General features: G+C 44.3%; 1 protein-coding gene across 6 annotated transcripts in view; it reads right to left on the reverse strand.

The window, feature by feature from the left end:
• Positions 1-10689: 10689 nt before the first annotated feature.
• LOC125913074 (protein DDI1 homolog 2) overlaps positions 10690-26204 on the reverse strand; it is a 40414-nt gene continuing 24899 nt past the window's right edge. For 3 of the 6 annotated variants that reach the window (XM_049618019.1, XM_049618018.1, XM_049618020.1), the window contains 3 exons: positions 23061-23164; positions 20714-20903; positions 10690-15820 (listed from right to left, as the gene is read on the reverse strand). In XM_049618019.1, the coding sequence (XP_049473976.1) occupies positions 13938-15820; positions 20714-20903; positions 23061-23164 (2177 nt within the window). In that variant the 3' untranslated portion in view covers positions 10690-13937. Of the gene's footprint in view, positions 15821-18321; positions 18385-20713; positions 20904-23060; positions 23165-26204 lie in introns of those variants that run through there. The other 3 variants (XM_049618025.1, XM_049618021.1, XM_049618024.1) reach the window with 3 other exon arrangements.

The raw sequence follows: 26204 nt of genomic DNA on the forward strand, positions 1-26204 counted from the left end.
AGATCATTTACAAAAGGTTTTTTTTAACGTTTATTTATTTTTGAGAGACAGAGAGCGTGAGAGGGGTTGGGGCAGAGAGAGAGAGAGGGACACAGAATCCGAAGCAGGCTCCAGGCTCTGAGCTGTCAGCCCAGAGCCCGACACGGGGCTCAAACTCACGGACCACACCACGAGATCATTACCTGAGCTGAAGTCAGAAGCTTAACCAACAGAGCCACCCAGGTGCCCCATTGGACTGGCTCATTTAAAACAAACAAACAGGGACACGTGGGTGGCTCAGTTAGTTAAGGGTCTAACTTTGATTTCAGCTCAGGTCACGATCTCACAGTTCATGCCCTGGAACCCCGCCTCAGGCTCTGTGCTGACGACACGGAGCCCGCTAGGTATTCTGTCTCCCTCTCTCTCTGCCCCTCCCCTGCTTGCTCTATCGGAGGGGCAGAGAGAGAGGGAAAGAGAGAATTCCAAGCAGGCTCCAAGCTGTCAGTGCAGAGCCTGAAGTGGGACTCAGTTTCACAAACCATGAAATCATGACCCGAGCCAAAATAAAGAGTTGGATGCTCACCCCCAGGTGCCCCTAAAGACTTCATTTTTAAGTCATTTCCACATCCCATGTGGGGCTCAAGTTCACAACCCTAAGATCAAGAGTTGCAGGTTCCACCGACTGAGCCAGCCAGGTGTGCCCAGGTGATTTTATTTGAAAATGTGGAGCATCCAGGGGACCTGGCTGGCTCAGTTTCGAGAGCGTGTGACTCTTGATTTGGAGGCTGTGCGTTCGAGCTCCATGTTGGGTGTGGAGATTGCTAAAAATAATGACAATCTATTTTTTTTAAATGTCGAGGGGCACCTGGGTGGCTCAGTCGGTTGAGCGACCAACTCTCAGTTTCGGCTCAGGTCATGGTCCCAGGGGCGTGGGCTTGAACCCTGTGTCGGACTCTATGCTGAGCAGGGAGCCTGCCTGAGATTCTCTCGCTCCTTCTGCCCTACTCCCCTACTTACCCTCTCTCTCTAAAATACATTTTTTTTAATTAAAAAATTTTAAAAAATGTTGAACATCCAGTTCCTTCCTCACCACTGTCCAGTCAGCAAGACAGTTTGGTGAAAATTGGGAAGTCATTCCACCTCCTAGTTTTTTTTTTTTTTTTAAGTTTGTTTATTTTTGAGAGAGAGCGAGCGAGAGCAGACGCATGAATGAGAGAGAAAGAGCAGGGGAGGGGCAGAGAGAGGGGAAGAGAGAGGATCCCTGACGGTGCAGAGCCCCATGTGGGGCTTGATCTCCCGAATCTTGAGATCGTGACGTGAGCCGAAATCTACAATTGGACGCTTAACCAGCTGAGTCACCCGGCCGCCCCAACGTCCCAACTTCAACGCCTCCATATCTTCATGTCACGGCATCTGGAAGGACATCCGGACTCTTCTCTGGCCTCCAAGGTCACAGCTGATTGGTCCAGCCTCTCTCCCTGACTCATCTCCCAAGCCCTCGGCTGTGCGTGCCGGGACCTGTGCCAGCCCTTGTGCCGTCCTCGTGCGTTCACACCTGAGGACCTGTGCAGGGATGCTCTTCCCCAGGGTGGCAGGGGCCGCCCAGCTATTCACCAAATTCCGCTCTCTCCACAGTGACAGCGTCGTAGCCAGGCCCAGGGCCAGATTACGTCCTCCTCTGTAGTGGGCACAGCTATCCCATCAAGTTCTCTCTAGCGGAACGTGAATAGAAATAAAGCGATCGACTTCTCGGCTGGGCTTCTGAGCAAGGAGTGCTCCTTGTCCATGCTGTTTCTTCTTCCACCAGGTAAGATGAAGCACAGAGGAGGTCACACCTATGAGATGTAAAGAGCACGGTTCCGGGGCGCCTGGGTGGCTCAGTCGGTTAAGCGTCCGACTTCGGCTCGGGTCACGATCTCACGGTTTGTGGGTTCCAGCCCCGCGTCGGGCTCTGTGCTGACAGCTCGGAGCCTGGAGCCCGCTTCGCATCCTGTGTCTCCCTCTCTCTCTGCCCCTCCCCTACTCATGCTCTGTCTCTCTCTCTCTGTCAAAAATAAGTAAACATTAAAAATAATTTTTAAAAAAATTAAAAAATAAAAATAATTTTTTTAATAAAAAATTTTTTTTTACCGTTCATTTATTTTTGATACAGTCAGAGCACAAGTCAGGGTAGAGACTAAGTAGAGACTAAGGAGTCTCTAGTCCCTTCCAACATAGAAATCTACTCAATTTTTGTTGTAGGATTTATTACTACCTGTCGTGTTCTTATTGGCGTCACTCCTCAAAGAGACTGCTATGGTATAAGCTCCCTGGGACTCTATGCCTTTGCTCAGTTCATGCGATGATGTATTCACAGCATCAACTCTGTGTCTGGCACATGATACTCAGTGTTTGTTGAATTAATGTCTTCTGCTTAATTTTTTATTTTTTTTATTTTTATTTTTTTTAATTTTTTAACGTTTTTTTATTTATTTTTGAGACAGAGAGAGACAGAGCATGAACGGGGGAGGGGCAGAGAGAGAGGGAGACACAGAATCGGAAGCAGGCTCCAGGCTCTGAGCCGTCAGCCCGGAGCCCGATGCGGGGCTCGAACTCACGGACCGCGAGATCGTGACCTGAGCCGAAGTCGGACGCTCAACCGACTGAGCCACCCAGGTGCCCCTTCTGCTTAATTTTTTAAAGTTATTTATTTTATTGTGAGAGAGAGAGAGCACAAGTGAGTGAGGGGCAGAGAGAGAAAGGGAGAGAGAAGATCCGGGCTTAAGCTCACCCAATGTGGGGCTCAACCTCACGAACCGTGAGATCATGACCCGAGCCAAAGCCAGATGCTTAACTGACTGAGCCACCCAGGCGCCCCACCTTCTGCTTAATTTTTAATCCAATAGGGATGCAAAAAACCTTTGTAGCTGGCCGTAGAAATAAAAGGATGGAAGAGAAGTGGGACCCAACATAAAGTCACTTCTCTTTACACCTGATTTGGGCTTTTCCATCCTAGGAAGGTAAAGGATGAGACAGTATAGTCAAAGCCTACACAACCATCAGCTGAGGGGTGCTGTTTGCCTACGTCCCAGATTAGTTGTCTATGTGGGTATAATGAAAAGTACTGCTTCAGGGCATCTGGCTGGCCCAGTCTGAAAAGCATTCGATTCTTGATCTCAGGATCATGAGTTCAAGCCCCACATTGGGTGTAGAGATTACTTAAAAAAAAAAAAAAAAAAGTCCTCTTTCAAAATCTATGCTAAACTCAAACTCAGCAGTCATCCTAGGCTAGAATTCCTAAGCCTGCAAACTGACCTCGGTGGCCTGGCCCGGTTTCAGGCCCAGTTCTGCTATGTCACTCCACTTACGGGACAACCCCTCGGGGCCTTTGAGATGAGAAATCGCAGCAGCATGATGGTGCCCATGGACTTACTAACCGCTCTGCATCAGGCACCGCTCTAGGCACTGGGGATACAGCGGTGAGAAGGACAGGCATCAATCCCTACCCTCCTGCAGTTTCTTTCTGACAGAGAGAAAGGAAGTAGACAAGAAGCGAAATGCAAGGATGTTAGGCGGTGGTTGGTGCCTCGGAGAAGAATGAAGGGAAATGACATGGAAGGGGGTGGGTGGGTGGCTTCGATTTCAGATCAGGTAGCCAGAGAAGGCCTTTACGGAGGTGATAGTTGCGGAAAGACCTGAAGGAAGTGAGAGAAAAAGCCACGAAGGTGTCTGAGGAAAGAGCATTCCAGACTAAGGAGACGGCAGATCCAAAGGCTCGAGGGCGAGAAAGAGCTCAAGGAATACGGAGGTCAGGGTGGCTCAGAAGACGAGTGAGGAGGGGAAGGAGGCAGGAGAGGAAGGCGGAGAGGCGGGTAGGGGGCCTTGGAGACATCGTAAGGACTTTCAGCTTTTATCCGAGTGGGAAGGGGCCCCACTGAAGGGTTTTAAGGAGAGGTGCGGGCTGGCTGTTGTGTTAAGGAAGAACAGAATGCAGGTGGACAGGAAGACCCACTGGGGTAACCCAGGCGAGAGGTGAGGGGTCCTGGGACCGGGGTTCTAGAAATGATGGGATTTTGAATATGTTTTGAAGTGAAGCCAACAGGCTTTCGGACGGATTGGATGTAGGTTGAGAAAGAAGAGCCAAGGTTTTGGAGTGAGCAACCTGAAGGATGATGTTGCCATTGATTTCTCGGGGAAAACGGAGAGGAGCAGGTGTGGGGTGTGGGTGGAGTATTTCCAGCGCAGGGCTCTGTGATTTCAGATACCTGGAGTCTAAAAGGGAAAATGTCGGCTTTTAGTAACTCCCTAGGAGGAACCAAAGCACTCTAGCTCGATTTTTTTTCTTTTTAATTTTTAAAAAATGTTTTCTTTATTTTTGAGACAGAGACAGAGTGTGAGTGGGTGAGGGGCAGAGAGACAGGGAGACACAGAATCAGAAGCAGGCTCCAGGCTCCGAGCTGTCAGCACAGACCCCGATGCGGGGCTCGAACTCACCAACTGTGAGATCATGACCTGAGCTGAAGTCGGACACCCAACCGACCGAGCCACCCAGCTACCCCGTTTTTTGTTTTCATAAAGATGTAGTGAATTCGCCTTTCTCTGTGCCAAGGACCCATAATTCTTTCTGCTAGTAACTAATTATGTCTCACATTTGGCATCACTCTATAACCATTTTCAAATGGTTATCAAAAGATTGAGATCTGAAGAATGGCAACATAATTCTCACCTCCAACTAGCTGTCGTCCTTCTTATTAGACAGGCAAGGGATGGTCACAGGATAAGGGAGGGGATTTGTCTAAACTCCTCCCTATACATACCAGCTGGTCCAGGTCCATTGAAATCTTCTCAAGTGAAGACCCCACAATACAAACCATACACAAAGCAATGACTCCACATTGGCTAACCCCTCAAAGGTGTTTCCAAGTTACTCATTAATCTCAAAATCATTAATCTTATGTTACTTGAACACTTTTGGAAAAAAATGAAACACACGGCATTTACAAGCTTTAGGATAGAAAAGAGATCATCCTGCAACCCTCAACAAGTAATTGACTCTCAGTAGTTCAGAATGAGGGGTCTCAATTTGTGAATATGTAACCGGGAGTCAAGACGAGACTCCGTCCCCTGAGCAGACATTAGAAGGCAGATATTCTTTCCGAGACAAAAACTGGGCTAGTTAATCTCTTATCGAGCACAGAGCTACTCTACGTTTCGTCTTTCAGCTAGGTGTGGCCAGTTACGTGGTTTTCATCGATTGTGTGTAGGGAGGGACAGGTACCGTTTCCAGGTCTGGCCTGTACAAACCACTTGAGCTCGACTCTCTCTTCTATCATCTTCCAATCGAATGTAGACCAGGGCAACCTTGGAAGCAGGGCGAAAATGGCAGAGATGCTGAAAGCCTGTTTCCTGAATGACAGTGTGAAGAGCCCTCCTGCCTCCACTGACTTGGACTATTAGTTAAGGAGAGATAAGGTTCTATTGTGTTAAGCTACTTACATTTGGGTTGAGTATGTTACAGCGGTTAGCCTATCCTGATACAGAACTTGGTACTGAAATGGGATAGTCACCATAAAAACCCAAAAGACCCTGTCTTGGTGGTCAGGAAGCAAACTGATCTAGGGAGGCTAGAAAAACAGGAGACCTTTAAAATTCAGTGGCAAAACATCTACTAAAACTCTCCCGTGGCAGCTTGGATGGTTGACTACATTAACACATAGCCCAAGTTCAGGTCTACGAGGAAGGGTCGAAAACTCATGTTTGTGTGTTGAGTTCTACACTATGAGAAAGACCAAAGTTCAGGAAAGAAGTGGCTTGTCGCAAGCCAAACTGGAAAGGAATAGAGCTAAGAAATTTGGGGCCTTGAATGCAGGGTTGTATAAGGAAATGAAGTCCTGCTTGAGGACTGTGTACACGAAAGAACTCTTGAGTGTGGTTACTGGTAACGGAGGATTGATTGGAGCAGATAATCAGAAGGCCACGGTGACGGAGGAAGTTGTTTTGCCGAAGAAACCACAAATCCAGAGTTCAAAAGCCACAGCCTCTCTTCCAAGCCTTCAGACCAACCCCCAGTCCTCTAGACTTGTGCCAACAGGAAGCCAAGAGAGCTGTGTAGCTCCCAAGGAAGGTAGAGACCTAGCACCTGCTTCAGATGGGACCATGGACAATGGATACGGGAGTTCCTTCCACTGAAGATAATTGGAGTTTTAAGCAGAGGAGTTTCCCCAACCCCTTCACAAGGGTTGCACTTCCTGTTCTCTTTTCTGTTAAGGGATTTGCTAATGCGGTTTATTCTGTCCCTGCACCCCAAGGTGCAGGAGCAAGATAATTTATCTCAAGTTCAGTTTGCTAAACAATAAAAAGCCACAGTCAAGACGTGAAGGAGGGCAGGGGATCACAGGGGATTCTGGACTGAAGTCAGTTGAGTACCTGGATATGTGTATATGGAGCCATCTCCCTGGGGGGTGTTGGGTAGTAGTTGAAACACTGCTAGATGACCCTAACTGTACTCGTCACGTGGGGCACGTGAGTAGATTGCACTTCACGGCCTCCCTTGCGCTTCGGTATGGCCGTCTGGATACCAAGCCAGGGAAACGGATACAGGAGTGATCGCACCACTTCCAGGCCTGGTAGAAAAACTTCCACGAACAACCCTCATTCTCTTCTCCCGTCAGTGGATGCTGATATCCAAGGTCATTTTGGAAGTCACGTGTTGAAAAGGTCAGAGCCCTGGCAGCCTAGGACCCTGAATGACGGATTGCACGGGGCAGAGCCACATCTGGCTCTTGGAACCGCCCAACTTCTGGGAACTGCATTTCGCATTCTCAAACCCCTTACGGGACACAATACTACTAGCTAATACCTAATGAGCACTTAGTATGTGCCAGGTACTGTTCTGAAAGTATTAACTCATTTAATCCCTACAGACCATCCAGAAGGTCCCCATTTTACAGATGAGGAAACAGAGGCACAGAAAGGTTAGGAAACTTACCCGAAGTCACATAGCCAGTAAGTGCCAGAGCAGCCTGGCTCTAGAGGCTAATCTAACCACGACACCCTACCACGGCGTTATGTCTGTTCCAGGGCATCGGCTGCCCACACAGGCACAAATGCACAGTCTCTGACATGCTCAGATAGCCGTGCCCCTGTAGTGGTCATCTGCAAGTTAACTTTAAGGGCTTGGGCATAACCCATTTCTTCTGAGGTACAGGCAGCTGGCTCACGAATCACGGTGCCCGGGTACAAGCTGTTCAAAGGGGCAGGGACACAGATCAGGACTCAAGTGAAGTGACCATCTCAATTTAAAAGAAACTGATCAAACAAGAGTCTTATGATAAAAACTTTATTGTCTTATTAAATATCAAATGTTTTACACATCACTTTTTCTTCAGAAAGTTCCTATTAAAAAAAGAAAAATAAAGTGTTTTGATTATTTAGGGCTGACTTAACATTTCAGTATGTGACAAAAACTCAAACCCAAATGCATCTAGTTCACTCAGCTGCAGACAGGTCCTATGTCCAGCCCCTAAACCAAGGGCACAGTGCAGCCAACTGTGGGATTCCTGAGTTTGGTTCCCTTAAGTTCTGAGTTTCCCAACTCTCAAAACCAAAGCGCTATGGAGTGACTAAGCTATTGGCAAGCCTATTTTGCCAATCTGCCTAGCTTTTTAAAGATGCAGTAGTCTCAAAGCTTAAAGAAAAGTCAGAAAAGCAATACATGAGCAATTGCAAGAACAAATAAAAGGGTTCGAGAAGGGTTTCTGCTTGCTAAGATTTGCCAAGTGTGGCTACAAAACCGGTAAACAAGGCTTCCTTGAGAGCAAAGGCCATTAGCTCAACTCGCCATGAAGACGGGACTTTGAGTAACAATGAGCATAATCCATTTTCGCTGTACGTGCACGGTGAGAAAAGCAAGTATGACCAGTATGTTGAACTGCTCTGAGTGCATCACCAGAACTATCTGAAAAGGGTGATGGAGAGAACAGAGAATGGGATATAATCATTCAGAGAGAAAGGTCCCAGATAGGGGGCATAAACTCAGAAAGCTGTGGGGCCTGCAGGGAAAGAAAACTGTCTGGTCGGCATCAGGTCATCTCAGGCTGAAGGAATCTGGAAACCAAATGGCTCATCTGACTGCCTCTGGTAGGAGATTAAGAGAGGTCTACCTTCCTCTAAACCACAGACGCATTCAGTCAACGTTGCATATAGAGCAAGCTCCTGGTAAACAAAATCATTTCCCACCAGACACGGATTTTCCCAGGGAAAAATAAGCCAGCATGCCCCGTCCCCAAGTCGGCTAATGAGAACCTTCGTATGGTACATATTTAGAGAAATAGAGTTCTGTAAAAATTCTAATTTTGTATTCTACACCCCCACCCCACGTCTTCGATAATCTGCCTAACTTTTTAAGGTAAAAGAAACATTCTCTAACTCCTACACCCTTGAGCCATTTTCTCTGTAGAGTTTATTCCTTAACATTGTGCCCTGAAACTTACCAGCTATATCCCCCTCACCTTTTACAGCCCCCCAGAGGATCTAAATTACCAATCACCAAGAAGTATCCGATGAACTTGGGAGTTTTCTAATGGTAAGCCTCAGAAGTCACTAGCAGTCAGGTTGTATGCCTCAGGATTACAACATACGTGGTGACATTTTAAAGAATGGGCTAACGAATTTTCTTTTGATGGAGCGATCCTGCTGAGAGATTTGGTAGAGCCTCGAATCCTCTTGTGAATAATTCTGCCCACCACCCAGTCCCAGAACTATCGCTTGCTTCATTTTCTGCTCTAGATTCTCATTTCCACATTTTGCACTCAGCTGTTTTAAAGCAGCAAATGCCACAGAATCCTCTAAGTCCCGCGGGACCAGATGGTCAGTATTCCAGAGCAGCCATGCTCAAGGTGGGGGGCGGGCAGGGAGAGGATACCCCGGCACACTCCACATTTGTACCCTGCGTGGAAGGATGCCCTGATGGGAGGGAAAGCTCATGGTCACGGCTACATATTTGGGATCTCTCCCGTTTACCTTGGACTTCTACCCTGCCCACCCCACCCCAGCAGCATAAATTACTTGCAAATAATTTATACTGATTTCTTCAAGTATTCCTATAAATATTTGAACATTTTTTGTTGGTTTCTGATTCCATAAAAAAAAATTAAAAAAAAAAAAACATTTTAGAGCAGTTTTAAGCTCTAAATAAGCATCGAATTCCATTTTGAGCCTGATTTTCCCACTCTCTGAATTTGAACCAAATCATTCTAGTATGACTTTTAAAATAAAACCATGCTAATAGGCAAAAGCAGATCCTTCTCCTAAAGCTAAAATTTGCTTCATGTCTCCTTACTAGACAAAGCTTCATGAGGACAGGCTCCTAATCTGATTTAGTCACCCCTGTGTTCTCAGTACTCACCAGTACCTGGCACACAGGCACTTAATGTTTGAATCAATCGATTTTTTTTTTTAAACTCAACTCTACCCCAACATGGGGCTGGAACTCACGACCCCGAGATCAAGAGTCACATTGCCCCACCGACTGAATCAGTTAGGTGCCCCATGAATCAATGAATTCTTAATCAAAGACTCATACTGTATAGGCCTCAAGAGTACCAGATTTTCTCAAACTTTTTCTGTGTCTTAACCACCACAATACTGACAGTGCAATGAAGAAAAATCTAATAAACATCTAGAAACCATTTTCTGGTACTCCCAATGCAAAAAAGCCCTATTGGAATTTTTTCCGTCTAAGGAAATCTAATGATTTGGTGCAGGATAATTCTGAATCGAAGGTGAGTCTTAGGACCAACTCCATGCATGCCCTCTATTTCTAGGAAGGCCATTTTCAAACTTTCTCCCTGATATTTCCACTTTCACTCCCCACCAAAATGTGATGCCTCTGCTACTTGGAGAAACTAAGGCACAAGAGAAAATCAAGTACTTCAAAGGTTTACCCCTAAAATCTTAACGAACTCCTAGGAACACCTCACTAACACCGAGGGACCTCTAAGATACAGAGCTTGAGCCATGAATTTACATTTCCACAGTTCTCAAGGACACGCTTTAAATTTACTTGGTCTTCGAGGAATTGGCGTTTTTAATTCTTCCAGGAAAAAAGCTATTTTATGGAACTCCTAAAATGTTAACATTCATCTTCTAGGAAGGGAAACTCTTGATAACGGTTTCTTTCTAACTCAGCCACAGACTATACTAAGTAACCAAATTCAAAGGAGAAATTTGGCTTTTTGGTATTTGTGCTAGAGATTGGAAGAATGCATAATCTAGTTAGCTTCTCTTAGGATATGTTACCGGTGATAACAAGTTTGAAACACACAGCAGTTCAATTATGCTGCCTGCTCTCACTGCAGGTGGCAAACAGGTAGGAAAAGGAAATCAGACGCACTGCAACTTTCCTGGCTGGTTACCGGCAAGGCTGTTTTTATATACATGGTGGGATAAAAGCCACCGTATGTGGAGGATATATCTGTAAATAGAAAAATTGCTTGCTTTTCATTCTATGTAAAATTAACTGTAGGCTATTTGTCAATCACACATGTATATATACATATGAGCTGATGGTTAAACCAATGAAGTTTTTATGGCTTTTACTAGAGAGAGAAAGCTGTGCTAAGGGAAGAACAGGCAGATTCCAGTTTTAACTGGTTATCAAAATTGGTGACACAAAGTCTCATGTGTCTTTCCATTTTTATGCAACCCTCTTGCTAGAGAAATGCTTTGGACAAAAAAAAAAAAAAAAAAAAAAACAACCACACGGGCTGTGTCTTCCTTTAGTACATATGGAGACAAGGAGCGCTGGGAGGTTTCATAGGCTCCAAGGCAGACCAGTTTTAACACCCACCCACCACCTATCCCATTCTCTTTGCCAAGCCACTGGTAATCTTTAGATGTTAACGCCTAAAGCCCAAACTGAGGGATGAAGGCTGCTGGCTGGGGCCCGGGGGCCTACACAGGTACAAGTGGAAATCCTTCTTCCCAGCTTCAGTGGGCAAAATCTACAGCTGTGTTAGGCACAGCTGTCTGGTCACCAAGCACATTCCTACCCATGGAAATCAACTTAAGGTAAACTGCAGAAGTCCTCCAGGAAGGACAACCTTCTCCTCTCTCTGGTGAGTAAACAGAGACCACCCTTGGAGGGGAGCACTGACCACAGAACCGTCCGTTACTGGTTACGGCAAAGAAGCTATCCAGAAAGGTGGCCCGTTACTGTCGATGGCTGGCCAGGATCAGTTCTGTTGGCCACCAGAGGAGTTCACAATGATTTTACCTCGTTTTTAGAGAAGTTAATCTCGAATCTCTGCACTTTTAGTAAAACTGACAAAGTTCACTAGTGTCGTGTTCCTTAATTCCCTTTGTGTTTTAAGAACTGCGTGATTTAAAATTATTCAAAATCCTAATAATGTCAGCGACTTTACGTTCATACAAATGATGGGACAGGAAAATAAAGTTTTAAGGATCCAAAGCAATTATACACTGAAAAATAAATGATGAAAAAGGACAAGGCTATCTGGCAAGAGGGTTCAGCTCATTCATTCAAGGTACTCCTAAGGAGAATACATGTACAACTATAGGCCTATTCGATTTTCTCCTAAAAATAAATATACATACGTAAAAAGCTATTGTAATAAAACCTCTTCCACACTGATATTCTGTATTCTACCTAGGATGGATTCCCAGATCTCCGCACTGTGAAAATTCAGTGGCCAAGCCGCTGAGCAGTGTGCCACTGCTCAGAAAGACTAGGAGGCCCGTCTTCACCCAGAAGGCCTCTTGGGAGGGGTCTGTTGTCACTGATAACTTCCCCCACCTCACACCCACCCCACTTTATAACCCTAAAGATTTATTAGCTTAGAATAAATTCCCAGTTACCACCCATAAAGCAAATACAGGGGCCACTGCATTGCTACTGGATTTTGCTTCCCTCATAGCACCAACTACTTAATTATGGCCGCAGCTCTAAGAGTCGGTTGACAGAAATCCTACACGCAGTTTCCTAGTGCATCTTACGTCTTTGGTGTGGGGCAGGCAAAAGGGTCTGCAGCATGTGATTGTCTCAAAGAACATCTTAAAGACAACCTGGCTGACCTGCTGTTCGGAGCGCCCTCGTGAAAACAGTAAACCACAACTCCTTCTGCCAACCATCTCCCAACTTCGGAGGATCATGATGAATCTATGTGACTTTCCGCCACATCACTGAAGACTCACAACATACATACAAACGTCACAGCAAAAAGAAAAGGAGACGGAACAGGACAGAAGAGAAAGGTCTCTAAGTGCCCCCAAATGAAAATGTCAAAAACTCCTGAGATATGAGCCTCCGTTTTGATTGTGCTCAATGACTTGAATTTTGAAAGAAAGAATAAGCTTGCAAAGAGAGTAAGACTTCACACAAAATCATTTAACACTAAGTTCACGAATCACCCTTTCGAAGCATCTGTTTCAAACACATTGCAAACTCTAGCTTGGAATCAGGAGTCATTCTCAAAATTCTTTTCAATAAAACCAAGATTTCAGATTCCTGCTGGGTACATAAGATAATTTATTTTCTGGGAAAAACTACCTAAAATCTATCCAGTAGGATTATTGCACAGTGGGGCCCACAGGACAATGATTTCCAAGGGCTAGTCCTCATATAAAAAAAGGCCACAATAAATACATCTATACACTATGCCCCACTCTACCTTGACATGGTAAACACAAATGTGACGCCGCCTGCTTTAAAAAAGAAACTCCTGAGGAAAGAAAGGGATGGAAATCTCTACCAAGGCCACTTGAGTCAGGAACTGCCATTACTATTTCCATTGCCGTAAAGGCCACTCACCAAACAGGCTGACCATTCCAAGCACCAAGATGAACCAGCGACAAGGTTATCACACTTCACAATATCTCACTCCGATCGCGGCTCACACTGAGCTTTGGAAGCACTTCCCAGTAGATGAGCTTAGAAAGGAAATGAACTGCAGGCAAATCAACCCCTTAGCAGAACTCTGGGTTCATTGTTGGTCACTAAGGGTTGAGGTGAGATCAGTAAGATGCTCGCAAACCCACTCTCTAGTAAATTCCAGCGTTCAGGCCATTATTTTTCACTCCCGGTCCTTGAAACATCACCAAACATTTGCAAACAGAATTACACGCTTTTCCCTTTTCTATCTGGGTAGCACCACGTTCCATTCTGATGTTGATTCCCCCCCACCCCAAAATACTTGGCAATTCATGCGGCAGCCTGTCGCGTACAGAGCAGCCCAAGTTTTAAATCCTCCCAACTCACCCCATAAAACTGCCAAATCCTAACCACACAAATAAAAACATACCACTCTAGGAGAGATCACTCAATTATTCTTCAACTTCCTCTTATAACTGATGCATCACCAATACACAGAGCACTAAGTGTAATTCCAAACACCACACCATGTGATCAAGTCTGTAAATGGACAATTGAGCCAACAAGCCATACCCTGCCTACAGCACAGACACAGCCAAAGAGGGAAGGTGATCTGCTTTCAGCTGCATGGGTGGTAGGGTTTCTCATGGCTTCTGCTTTTTAAAGCACTCACTCTCATTCTAAAATGGTATGCTATACACAAAACCATCAATTTTATTCCAGAATACATCATCTTGATAATAAAAAGCTTTTGTATGCACATACTGCCAATACATTTAAAAGGCCCAAATTTTAACAAATAGAATAGACAAATTCATCAGACAAGAGATAAGTTACTTTGGCCGAAAAAAATCTTTAAAAAAAATCTGGCTCAACATTCTGCTTGCAGGTTTCTACATATACTGTGTACGTGGTGAGTGAAAGAGAGAGAGAGAGAGAGGGAGAGAGAGAGAGGAGAGAGGAGAGGGGGGGAGAGAGAGAGAGAGAGAGAGAGAGAGAGAGAGAGAGTGTGTGTTGTGTGTCTATAGCTTTTTTTTTTTTTTTTTTTTTTTTAAGGGAATGGAGGATGGTTTAGCCCACTTTTCCTTGGTTATGTAGGAACTACAATGTTCTTTGCGAGCAAAACAAGAAGTGCAAGGTCTGCATTTCCGCCAACTCGATGCAAAGCCCCAAGAGCTTCCTGCAAAGTGAAGCCGGCACGGAGAATCCGGTCAATGTCTGCAGCAGGAAAAATCAGTGGTGGAAGAACGGAGGGACTTGATGATGGGTGGCTGGTGGGCGGCTCAAAGTCAACAAGTGGCCCTGCGGCTTCAGGACAGACATCCTGTCGTGTCTCAGGCCCGTCTGTCACCGGATTCTGTGCGCCCTGACCCAGATCTTCAACCAACGTGAAATTGGACCAGGACTTCGTTTGCTCAGATGTGGGACTGACACCATCCTCCTCACCTGCTGAAAGTTTGGGTGAGATTTCTACACCTAAGGTGCAGTGTAATTGATTAGACGTTTTTGCTGAGGCTAGAGCGTCAGAACTGCTCTTGTTCTCGGATTCCCTAGACTCGGGGACACTTTCCTTATCAGTTACTAGGCCATCACCTGGATCCCTGACATTAATATCTTCTACATCTTCTACTCCAGCACCATTTGAAGTGTCTGTTAACTTTTCTGCCCTCACCGATACAGTTACGGTCTGATGAAAGGAGACTTGTGAACGCTCTTCGTTCTGGGTAACTACAACATGCTCACTTTGGGTCCATCTTTCAGAAAGGTCCTTCCCACCTGTTTGGCCCTCAGTTACCATTTCTGATTGACAGATAACTTCTTCAGATGTATTTTCTGAAGCTGGTTTACTACTAATGACCAAAAGTTCATGGAGTTCCTTCAAGGCTGCCGTTAGAGATGAGCAGGATTCCTCTGCTGACTCCACAGAAGGCTGACAACTGCCACAGAGACTTAAAGACGGGGAGCAATCCCCATCTTCTTTATTTGTTCCAGACATTTCAACGTTATTGTCTGGGAGCTGTAAATCCTGAGTGCAAATTGAATTACTCAAAATTTCGGACGAAGGGTTACATTTTGATGTTTCTACTTCCATCAGGGGATTATCTAAGGTGAGATCGGGTGCACCGATGTTCTTGACATTGGCATTCTGACCATCCGCTGAGTTAGGCACAGCCACTAGGGACTCTTCAACTGTATCCACTTCCATGAGTGTTTCTGAATGGGGGCAGCCACAGCATCCTGAAGGTAGAGTATTTTCCTCTGTACCTGGAAGGTCCACATTCTGCTGTAGCCTGTCTTCTTTCATTGTAGCTTCTAAATCAACACTTCTTTGTGGATTCTGTTGCCTTTCTCCAAGAAGTTCAAAGTCCTCTGTGTTACAGAGATGTTCCTGTTCTTGGTCATGTAGAGCATTCTGTTGTACAACCTCATGCTGTTCATTCCCTGGTTCTTTGTGCTGCTGAAGGCCGTTCCCTTGACTCGGGTTCTGACTTTCTGGATGCCAACCCTTTTCACCTAGAAACCCCGGTGGTTCTTGCACACTAGCAGTCGTGACAGATAAACTAGCTTGCGGTCTTGTGTGGAGAGGAGATCTGAGGCCCTGGGTGCTTCTTTCAGCAGATTTCTCCATATTCTCTGCAACAATGGCTTCTTCGGATGAATTCTGCAGAGGCATGGCTGGAGCGCTGTCTGCTGAAGAAGCACAATCAGAAAGATCCCGTGGAGGAAGATGTTCTTTCTTTTCAGAGGTTATCTGGAATTCGGCAGAAGCCTTCAAAGCCTTTAGAGCTTTAGGTTCAATGCTGTCAGGGTCACTGGGCTCGAAAGGGCAGCCTGAAGCAGAGACAGAGTGAGCAAGACTCATAGGATTACCAATCTCAGGACTCTGTCCTGAAGGATGGGCTGGATGGTTAAATCCATCTGAAGTTGGTAAGGATGACATTCCCAGTGAGGTAGTTTCTTTACCACTTTTCTCTACATGGAACAAAAGGGAAAGGAAAAGAGATTAATTAGCAGATTACAAAGGCCAATCACTTCTCAGATGATACAAATCTCAACAGGACAGAACAAAATCAGGCCCTTAAACTTGGGTTTGTCTTATACTGATACTTATACAAGAACCATTCTCACTGGGGTAGACAATTCAACATCACAGCATCAGAATAAGAGATAGGCACGTTCTTAACAAAACATGTACACTGTAATTCAGTATTTTTCTTTAAGTACCATTAATAAACATCCACATAATGGCTGCGTTAGTGCTCAAGACTGAAGGACATTCATGTATCTTTATTCTCTGTGGGTCCGACCCTCTTAGAAGAGTTTCTCCGAGTGTGTTCTATCACTTGCCCTGAAATCCTGTTTGCTAAGCATGCACACTCTGGGGCACCATCCCTGGGAGTAAACCCAAGGGTCTGCACTTTCAAAAAGCTCCTCGGGTGGTTCTGAAGCATGTTACAGATTTTGAGGATCTCTGCACTAGAGTGATTCTCACATCAATGCACTTTTAGCGTTTCAAACGACAAGACTAAAACCAGTTATATCTGGAACAGAGTGGGAATTATAAAGAGAAAGGAGAATATGCTCGGGATTCTCTAGGAGACAGAGAAACAAATATTCTATTTAATTCATTTCTATCCAAACTCCCATGATCCAAATCATGAGACAGCTGTCTGAGCAAGGACTCAAAGCACAAAAATAAAGGTAAAGAGCAAACAGATTAGATCCAATCATCACCTTGCCAAATACGGCAACCTTAGAAAGGTTTATCAGTTACTTTATCACATTAACATGGTACAACTAAGTGAGGACACTGAAGTCTTTTAGGGCAGGGAAAGGGGGTAGGGTCCTGGCAGCAAAGGCGGACGGTTCATAATAGTTTTCAGACAGGCAATGACCATTTAGACTCAATACAACTGACTGGGCACTCAAGGGTGGCAGGCTCAAACACCACCTCACGAAGCCATTAAACATCAATTCCAACTCTCCTTTTGCCACCGATACGAACACTGACCTCTATGCAGTGACTAGAAGATTGTTAATTAAATGCCAACGGGTGGCAGCAAAAACTACTTCACGATACAATCTCTCAGGGCAGATGCTTCTCAGACTCAAATGCTTCGTGTTGACTGCCATCCATTGTGGGGGGCTTGATCTTAAGAAGTCAGGAAGCAATCCAGATTCAAATGGCTCTAAATCATTCTAATCCGACACCGGTTAACAGCACAATGAGATAAAGCATTGACTCTGTTGGGAAGTTACTGACTTCTGGTGAAACAATATAGTTTAGAGGTCAACAGGAAAACAGCATTTGCTTCAGTGTAAATTATATCCATTAGTGTCTAGAAACAGTTATTAGTTTTATTTATCAATCTCTAAGGCTGACTCTGAAAGAGGTTCAGTTGTGAGTTGATGCGAACAGAAAAGATGCATCACAGTGAAATATCCGAGTTAAGTAGCACGGGGCATGTGATGATGGCCTTCGGGCACTGGCACGCCAGTTACAATCCCTGTGTCAGGTCAAGGAGAACGTGGCCTCAGTGTGTGTTTTGTGCTAAGAAAGCAGCACACAGTCCTCCAAGAGCTGAGACTTCACTGGCCTAAGTGCTGACCGTAGGGGACAGGCTCAGTACTACGGGTGAGGAGAAGGGGATGAGAACAATGGATATTAAGAATAATTAAACTGTGCCTACTTTTACCCCATCTTTCTAAGGAAAAAGAAAAAAACGAAGAAATTAAGTGCTAGGTATCTAATCACAACCAGCCTGCAACCCCGTATAAAGCCCGAGGCTGGGAGTTGCCTTTTTTCCTCTTGATAAATCAGCCAGTAAACTCAGGCTGCCGTCTCCCAAATTTACACTCCAGGGAGATGGGAACAGAGCGTCTCCCGGGGAGACCCTGCGAGTCTAGGGAGAGAAGAGTCAAGTCTTAACTCCCGTTTCAGGGAGAATTAAACCTCAGCGCTGCCCACGTTATTGAACCTGTGCCCCCAGACAAGTTTACCTGGCCGAAGCCCCGATTTCGTCTTCGGCGGAATGAAAATTTCTTTCAGGTAGAAGTGCCCTTCTACCAGTCTAGGCAGTTGTGTGCAGGGATATGAAAAAGGAACTTCCAGTTTTCCAGAAGAAACAGGCTCATGAAACCCCTAACGGTGTAGTTATCTTCAACAACAACATGCTGTGGGGCTGATATTCTTGATTTGCTCTATTCACAATGGCCAGATGGACCTGGCTTTTACTGGGATCTCCCTCCCCTCCTTGGACTGTTCCACAACAGTTGACGAAACTATAAATAGGAAACTATACTTCGATGTGTACGCATGCCAACATACGGATGTATATACAGGCTGGTTGTAACCAGATTAGACGAGGTGACATGGATGGCAGAAGCTAAGTTCCAAAACTGCGGCGGACACAGAGACTTTCAGAGCACAGACGATAACTGGATGGAAGGCTGAACGTGGCGTCTATAAATACCTGGTCTGGGGCCCACTCCAGCTGCAGCACACACACACTACATGCATCATGGCTTCTGACGCTCTGTTTGAATTAGGAAACAGACAAGCAAACTTGGGTTAACAACGCAAACCACACAGCATGCGGGGTTATTGTCTCCATTCCTCTGCCGTCTTATAATCAGGAGCTGGTAGAGTCAAAGTTGGGGAATGCTTCTGTAGTTTGGTTGGTTTAATTCTCTCACAATACATAGAACAACGTGTCAACTTCAACAGATCTTCAATAGAACTTGGGAAGGAATTCATCTCACACACCCACACACATGGAACTCATGGGCAGACGTGTGAGACAGGTGGAAACAGCAGACCCATGGATGGGATTACAAGCTATGGCAATCTTCAAGGTGAGCGAACACTTGTGACAGTCACTTTCCCAATTTCTTTCTCAGTTGACATTTATTTTTGGGAGAAAAACAAACGAAAGTGGATCGTCCTGGCTTAACTTCTCTTCTAGTCAGTGTTTAGAAAATGTATCAGATATGGCTCCTGTTCTGACTTATTTTTCTGCTGATAGAAAAGATAAAAGATACTATGGTATAAGGTATCCACCAAAGGAACGGTTTTTGGCAAAAATACTTTCACCTACTATGTCCAGAGTTTTGATTTTGAAGATACTGGGAAGTCAGCGTTCCAAACAAGACAGACCTGATGTAGAATTCATTCACTATTTAAATAAATATTGTAAAAATTAGCACAAGCCATGTATCGTCACTAAAAAAATATCATCCTCTGGGCAAAAAACCCACTTCCTTTTAATCCTTTTCTGAAAACTATTTTTATTTTTTTATCTTATTTTTTTATGTTTTTAAAGTAATCTCTACGCCCAACGAAGGGCTAGACTCTCGACCTCGAGATTAGGAGCTGCACGCTCTGCGAACTAAGCCACCCAGGAGCCCCTCCTTGTAATCGTTTGAATTGCCACATTCTGTTCACTATGCCTGAAAACACCTGTGGTTTCTATTTTCATCTCCTTAACTTTTTATTACAAGAAGGTAATTACCCGAAGAGGGTAACTGTTAGTAGGTTAGAAAGCATTGCTATCATCAGCCAGTGCTCCTCAAATAAAAACACCACATTGTAGGGGGAAAATAGACATTTCACAAGATGGTAATACATCCTCATTTTATTAATACCCAGAATGATGACTCAACTGACAAGTTACTAAAAACAGGTAAAACCTCCTAAGCGGGTATGTCAAACTCAGTCAAGCTTGCCTTGCAGGGAAGCTTAAAACTATTCATTCCATGGCTGTTCAGAATATTCCCCTTCCTACAACCAAGGCTGTATTTTGTATGTACAACTCAAAGGTGCCAAAAGGTGTCAAGGAGCAGACTGAACACAGCCGGCTTGGAAAAGTCCATCTGCTACCCACACCCATTTTAATTTAAAGAGGCTCAGGGCTACACCTTGGGTGCTCTCCATAAAAACACTGGCAAAATCTGGCTGCCTTTTTCTTTTTTTTAATAAGCTCCTATCTTTTATGTCTTTAGGAGAAAGCTATTCCCTGAACTTGTAGCTCTAATACATTTTACTGTATCAGAAAACACAACATGTGGTATTAGTCACTGATGAATATAGCTCAAGACTTGAAAATAACCCCAACTTAAAAGTTAATTCTCTTCAGTTTCTAGAAAATGCATCCCACAGTCACGGTTTTAGAACAGATGGGGAAAATGATCACATGGAGGTAGGATTTCATCGAGAATGTGTCCTTCCAGCTTACCCAAGAAAACTTGGCTTGGTCTTTAGACTTAAACCAAGACAACTGAGACTCACAAAGAAGCGAATTAGGAATCCCCGTGTCAGGGGTTTGCAGACGGTTCTAATTTGGCCCAAGAACACACTATGCGATCTCATTAATAGCATAAACCCTGTATTCTGATTAGCGTTCAGTTATGCTCCTTATTGTTGGTTCCTCTGTCTCTGGTAGCAGCGCTTTGAGTAGATATTAATTAAAAAGGTCAGGACTGCTTAGTCAGGACGACAATGCTATCCTTCAAAGGAAGCGGGCCTAAGGAAAGGAAAATAAATGTTCAGGGAAACTGCAGAACTAAAAGGAAATGTCTGCTTGCTGCAAGAATTTGTGTTAGGAAAAAGGAAACAAGATTTTTTAGGAAGCCTACCAAAATGCGCTTAAGCAAATAACTGCCCAAGGTACCTAGCACACAGCAATGGATCTGTTGAAACACCGAGTTTTTCTTTACCGTATTGAGAGAGGACAAGGAACACATCCGTGACAGCACGATGACATGGATTAAGAACTGAAAAGGTCCCCACACCCTCTCAAGCTCCAACCTCCCCGGCTCACTGACAACAACGAGCAAGTTATCCCAGAGCATGGCCACTGCAAATACCTGCATCCTCCACGGATTTCTGAAGAGCTTCTGCTAATTCTTGGTCTGCAATCTCTTCTGGCCGCACATCCTCTCGCCCCGCCCCATACGCCAATCGGGCACACTCCGGTAACTCTCCCTCGGGCAGGAAGGTGGTCTGTGAGCCTGTCGTGCCGATCACGAGCACATTTTTCTTGAGGTCGATGGAACACTTAGAAGGAAGAAACCAAAGACGGATGATAGCGGATAAAACACCATGCAGAAAAGTTATCCGGAATTTAAATATTTAAGTTTTATCTAAGTATTTTTTTAATGTTCGTTTGTTTTTCAGAGAGAAAGAGAGTGAGCGAGTGAGCAGGAGAGGGGCAGAGAGAGACAGAGACAGACAGACAGAATCCGAAACAGGCTCCAGGTTCTGAGCTGTCGGCACAGAGCCTGATGCAGGACTCAAACTCACAAACCAGGAGATCATGACCCGAGCTGAAGTCGGGTCAGAAGCTCAAAAGATTGAGCCACACAGGTGCCCCTAATATTTAAGTATTTTTTGAAACATTTAAAGTTTATAGCAGAATCAAAAAAAAAAGCTTATAGGAGAATCATCTTTATATGATGTAGTTTTATACATATTTGTCTAACCCAACCTCTGTTCATTTCTGAATTTAAATGTAATACACATCCACTGTACAAAATTGGGAAAAAGGCCAAGCATAATCAGCAGCCCCACTTTTTAGACATACAGAGATGATTTTTTCTTAAAAAACTGAGACATACCATTTATACATTCACATTACTATTTACATTGTGCTTACTGCACAAAGTACCAATCATCTCAAAAGTGGTATATGGGCAAGGCGATCTTTATTTTTTTTTCTTCTTATTTTTTTAATACAGAGAGAGGGAGACACCAACTCTGAAGAAAGCTCCAGGCTCTGAGCTGTCAGCACAGAACGCACGAACTGTGAGATCACGACCTGAGCTGAAGTTGGACGCTTAACCAACGGAGCCACGCAGGCACCCCAAGGCAATCTTTATTTCGTACTTAGAACTACCCTCCTTTTCTGTGTATTTTTCTAATTATTTAACATAGGACAGTACACACATATATGTTTTCTATCTGTAAAGCTGAAGACTACTGGTCTATATCATGACTAAAAAATGGGGAGAGAGTGACAAGTTAATAAATTAGGTTTTATTAATACATGCATTCACTCACCCCTTCTACTTAAAATTCTGCACCTTGATTAGAATACTAATGCAATATATGTTTTATAGGATTTCGGTATTAAAACGAGTATTAATGACATAGGGGTACCTGGGTGGCTCAGTCCGTTAAACGTCCGATTCTTGATTTCAGTTCAGGTCATGATCTCATGGTTCATGAGATGAAGCCCTGAGTTGTGCTCTGCACTGACAGTGTGGAGCCTACTTAGGATTCTCTCTCCCTCTCTGCCCTTTCCCACTCCTGCTCTCTTTCTCTCTCTCAAAATAAATAAACATTAAAAAAACCCACAAAAAACAGTATTAGTGACATAAAAATATTGTCTAGATATGGGGGCGCCTGGGTGGCTCAGTCGGTTGGGCGCCCGACTTCGGCTCAGGTCATGATCTCACGGTCCGTGTGTTCAAGGCCCGCGTTGGGCTCTGTGCCGACAGCTGAGAGCCTGGAGCCTGCTTCAGATTCTGTGTTTCCTTCTCTCTCTGTCCCTCCCCCACTCACGCTCTGTCTCTACCAAAAAATGAATAAACGTTTAAAAAAAAAATTAAAACAAAAATATTGCCTAGATACAAAACCTTACTGGGAAAATTTTATCACCCAGTGGACACTAATTGCTTCTTCAATCAGAAGAGTTTATCTTTAAACAAATTATTAGATTTCAGAGTGGAAATACAAAGATTGTAAACGAACATAGTTACAACTCATTCTCCCCATACTAAACAAACATTTCCACTGCCCGCATCTTATCTACACCTTCTTCCTTAAGCACTGACAAGCTGTGAAGGATTTACTAAACTCATACTAGCAGTAAAATCATCATGTGTTTTCTAGATCCCGCTACAAACCCATCAAAACTTACCTGAGTTCTAATCAGAAACTGAAAGTAACACAAGAGAACCAAGTTGCCCATTATACTCTCAAACAGATGGCGGGATTTAACAGATTCAGAGAGATTTCACAAGAAGAGATTCTATTTCTACTGATAAATCGTTTCAAACCATGTATGATGACATCCTTAATTAGGGATCTTTCCAAGTCTCAAAAGCCATGCTTTCTCAGTTTTCTAGTATATATAACCAAGAGAAATGATGCAATCATACCCATGTAACATACAAAACGTCAGTGCAGAAAGATAGTGAAGCACTTAATTACCTGATGCCGTTTCAGCATGTCCAGTCCCAGAAGCATGTCCATAGGCTGTTCCTCAAGTATAGAGAAAGAGCACGCCAGGAAATCTCCTTCAATTTGAACCTGAGCTAAAGCATATTAAGAGAAGGGATTGCGGATTTTTGCTTCAAAAGCCTCATGCAATCTTTGGAAAGATTGCATTCTGTGCCTTGCTTCTTGCAATCAGTCAAAGCCAAGGCAAAGCATGAAACAGGTGAGTTAAGTATGAAAATCCAGTGAACCCAATGACCAGTTTAAAAGTCAATGAAGGGGGCACCTGGGTGGCTCAGTAGGTTGACTGTCCGGTGTCAGCTCAGGTCACAATCTCCCAGTTCATGGGTTCGAGCCCCGCATCGGGCTCTGTGCTGACAGCTTAGAACCTGGAGCTTGTTTCACATTCTGTGTCTCCCTCTCTCTCTGCCTCTCCCCCACTTGTGCTCTGTCTCTGTCTCTCAAAAATAAATGAATAAATGTAAGAAAAATAAAAAATAAATAAAGCAGAATAAAACAAACACCTATGCATTTATTTCCCCGGTTAGGAAACACAAAACTCAGAGGTTCCTTATGTTCTACTGCTCATAGCTTCGGGTCTTCTCCAACCCTCCCGACTATCCTGGCTTTTGTATCAATCATTCTTAGCTTTTTAAATGATTCTTACGAGTCTTGTATGATTTTTTAAAAATTTTTCTTTAACATTTATTCATTTTTGAGAGTGAGAGAGACAGATCATCAGTGGGGGAAGGGCAGAGAGAGAGGGAGACACAGAATCCAAAGCAGGCTCCAGGCTCTGAGCTGTCAGCACAGAGTCCAACATGGGGCTTGAACTCATGGACTGCGAGATTGTGACCTGAGCTGAAGTTGGACCTTAACCGAGTCACCCAGGTGCCCGAAGTCTTGTATGATTTTTAAAAAAATGTTCTTAATGTTTATTTTTGAGAGAGAGAGACAGAGCATGAGTGGGGGGAAGGGCAGAGAGAGCCGGAGACACAGAATCCAAAGCAGGCTTCAGGCTCCGAGGTGTCAGCACAGAGCCCGACACGGGGCTCGAACTCATGAACTGTGAGATCATGACCTCAGCTGAAGTTGGACACTTAACCAACTGAGTCACCCAGGCGCCCCGAGTCTTGTACGATTTTTTAAAAAAATTTTTTAATGTTAATTTTTGAGAGAGAGACAGAGCATGAGCGGGGGAAGGGCAGAGAGAGCCGGAGACACAGAATCCAAAGCAGGCTTCAGGCTCCGAGGTGTCAGCACAGAGCCCTATGTGGGGCTTGAACTCATGAACTACGAGATCGTGACCTGAGCCAAAGTAAGACACTTAACCGACAGAGCCACAGTCTTGTATGATTTCTAAGTGACATACTATTTAGTTTTGTGTTTTTGAATTACCACTCGCTAATCTTTTACTCAAGTATTTTGAGGGGTGCCTGGGTAACTTAGTCGGTTAAGCGTCCGACATCGGCTCAGGTCATGATCTCGCGGTTCCTGAGTTCGAGCCCCACATCAGGCTCTGTGCTGACAGCTCAGAACCAGGAGCCTGCTTCAGATTCTGGGTCTCCCTCTCTCTCTCTGCCCCTTCCCCCCCTCAAAAATAAACATTAAAAATAGTTAATTAAAAAAAAAAAAAAACAGAAGTATTTTGAGATCGATCCCTGCACATGTAACTATTTCTTTCATTTTTAATTATCCTTTAGGGCACCTGGGTGGATAAGCTGGTTAAGCGTCTGACTCTGGACTTTGGCTCAGGTTATCATCTCGCCGTTCATGAGTTTGAGCCCCGCATCAGGGCTCTGTGGTAACTGGAGTGGGCCTGCTTGGGATTCTCTGTCTTTCTCTCTCAAAAACAAACTTAGAGGTGCCTGGGTGGCTCAGTCGGTTAACCATCTGACTCTTGGTTTCTACTCAGGTCATGATCTCACAGTTCATGGATTTGAGCCCTGAATCAGGCTCCACTCTCTCCCTCTCTCTCCCCCTCCCCTGCTTATGCTCTCTCTCTCAAAATAGATAAATAAAACTTAAAAAAAAAAAAAAAATCCCTAGTGTACTGTAATGCCTAATATACCACAACTGATTTATTCTACTGCTCTGGGACTTTCTGGGTCACTTCCAATTTCTGTGGTCATAAGCAATGCTGCCCTGAGTATTCTCCTGGTGTGCATTCAGTTTCTCTAATGGTATATATACCACAGAAAACAGAATTACAGGGTTCTAGGGGATATTAGGTTCAACTTTGCTGGGGGATGTTGAATTATTTTCCAAAATGTTTCTAGCAGTGTATCAGAGTTCCTCCTGCTCCACATTCTCACCAACAATTAGTATTATTAGATTGAAAATCTTACTAAATTTCCCTAATAATGAGTAACTTTTCATGTATTTCTTAACCATTTGGGTTTCCTATTCAATAGTGCCTGTTCTATTGCTTCTGTAATTTTTTTTTTTAACATTTATTCATCTTCTTGAGAGACACAGTGTGAGTAGGGGAGGGACAGAGAGAGGAGACACAGAATCTGAAGCAGGCTCCAGGCTCTGAGCTGTCAGCACAGAGCCCAATGTGGGGCTTGAACTCATGGAGCATGAGATCATGACCTGAGCCCAAGTTGGACACTGGGCCACTCAGGTACCCCTGTAATTGTTTTAAATTTTTTAATGTTTATTTATTTTTGAGAGAGAGACACACACAGAGTATGAGCAGGGGAAGGGCAAAGAGAGACACACACACACACAATCCGAAGCAGGCTCCAGGCTCCATGCTGACAGCTCAGAGCCAGGCGTGGAGCTCGAATCCACAATCCCCGAGATCATGACCTGAGCCGAAGTCGGACACTCAACCCAGCCACCCGAGTGCATCGCTCCTGTAGTTTGTTTATACCATCTTACCGAATTGAAGGATGGACACATGCACACACACACACTGTATATATTCTGAAAACGAATCCTTTATTGGTCACTGTTATAAAAACTCTTTCCTAGTTTGCATCTGTTCACATCCTTTATGATGTCTTTTGATAAAAAATTCTGAATCGTAATGTGGCCCAATCTACCAAATAATCTCCTTCTTAACTTTTAAGGAACTCTTTTTCTGCATGCAAGATATTCTCCTATATTTTCTTCTAAAAGCTCTGATACTGC

Source organism: Panthera uncia, assembly GCF_023721935.1.
Source record: "Panthera uncia isolate 11264 chromosome C1 unlocalized genomic scaffold, Puncia_PCG_1.0 HiC_scaffold_4, whole genome shotgun sequence".
NCBI classification, from domain to species: Eukaryota; Metazoa; Chordata; class Mammalia; order Carnivora; family Felidae; genus Panthera; species Panthera uncia.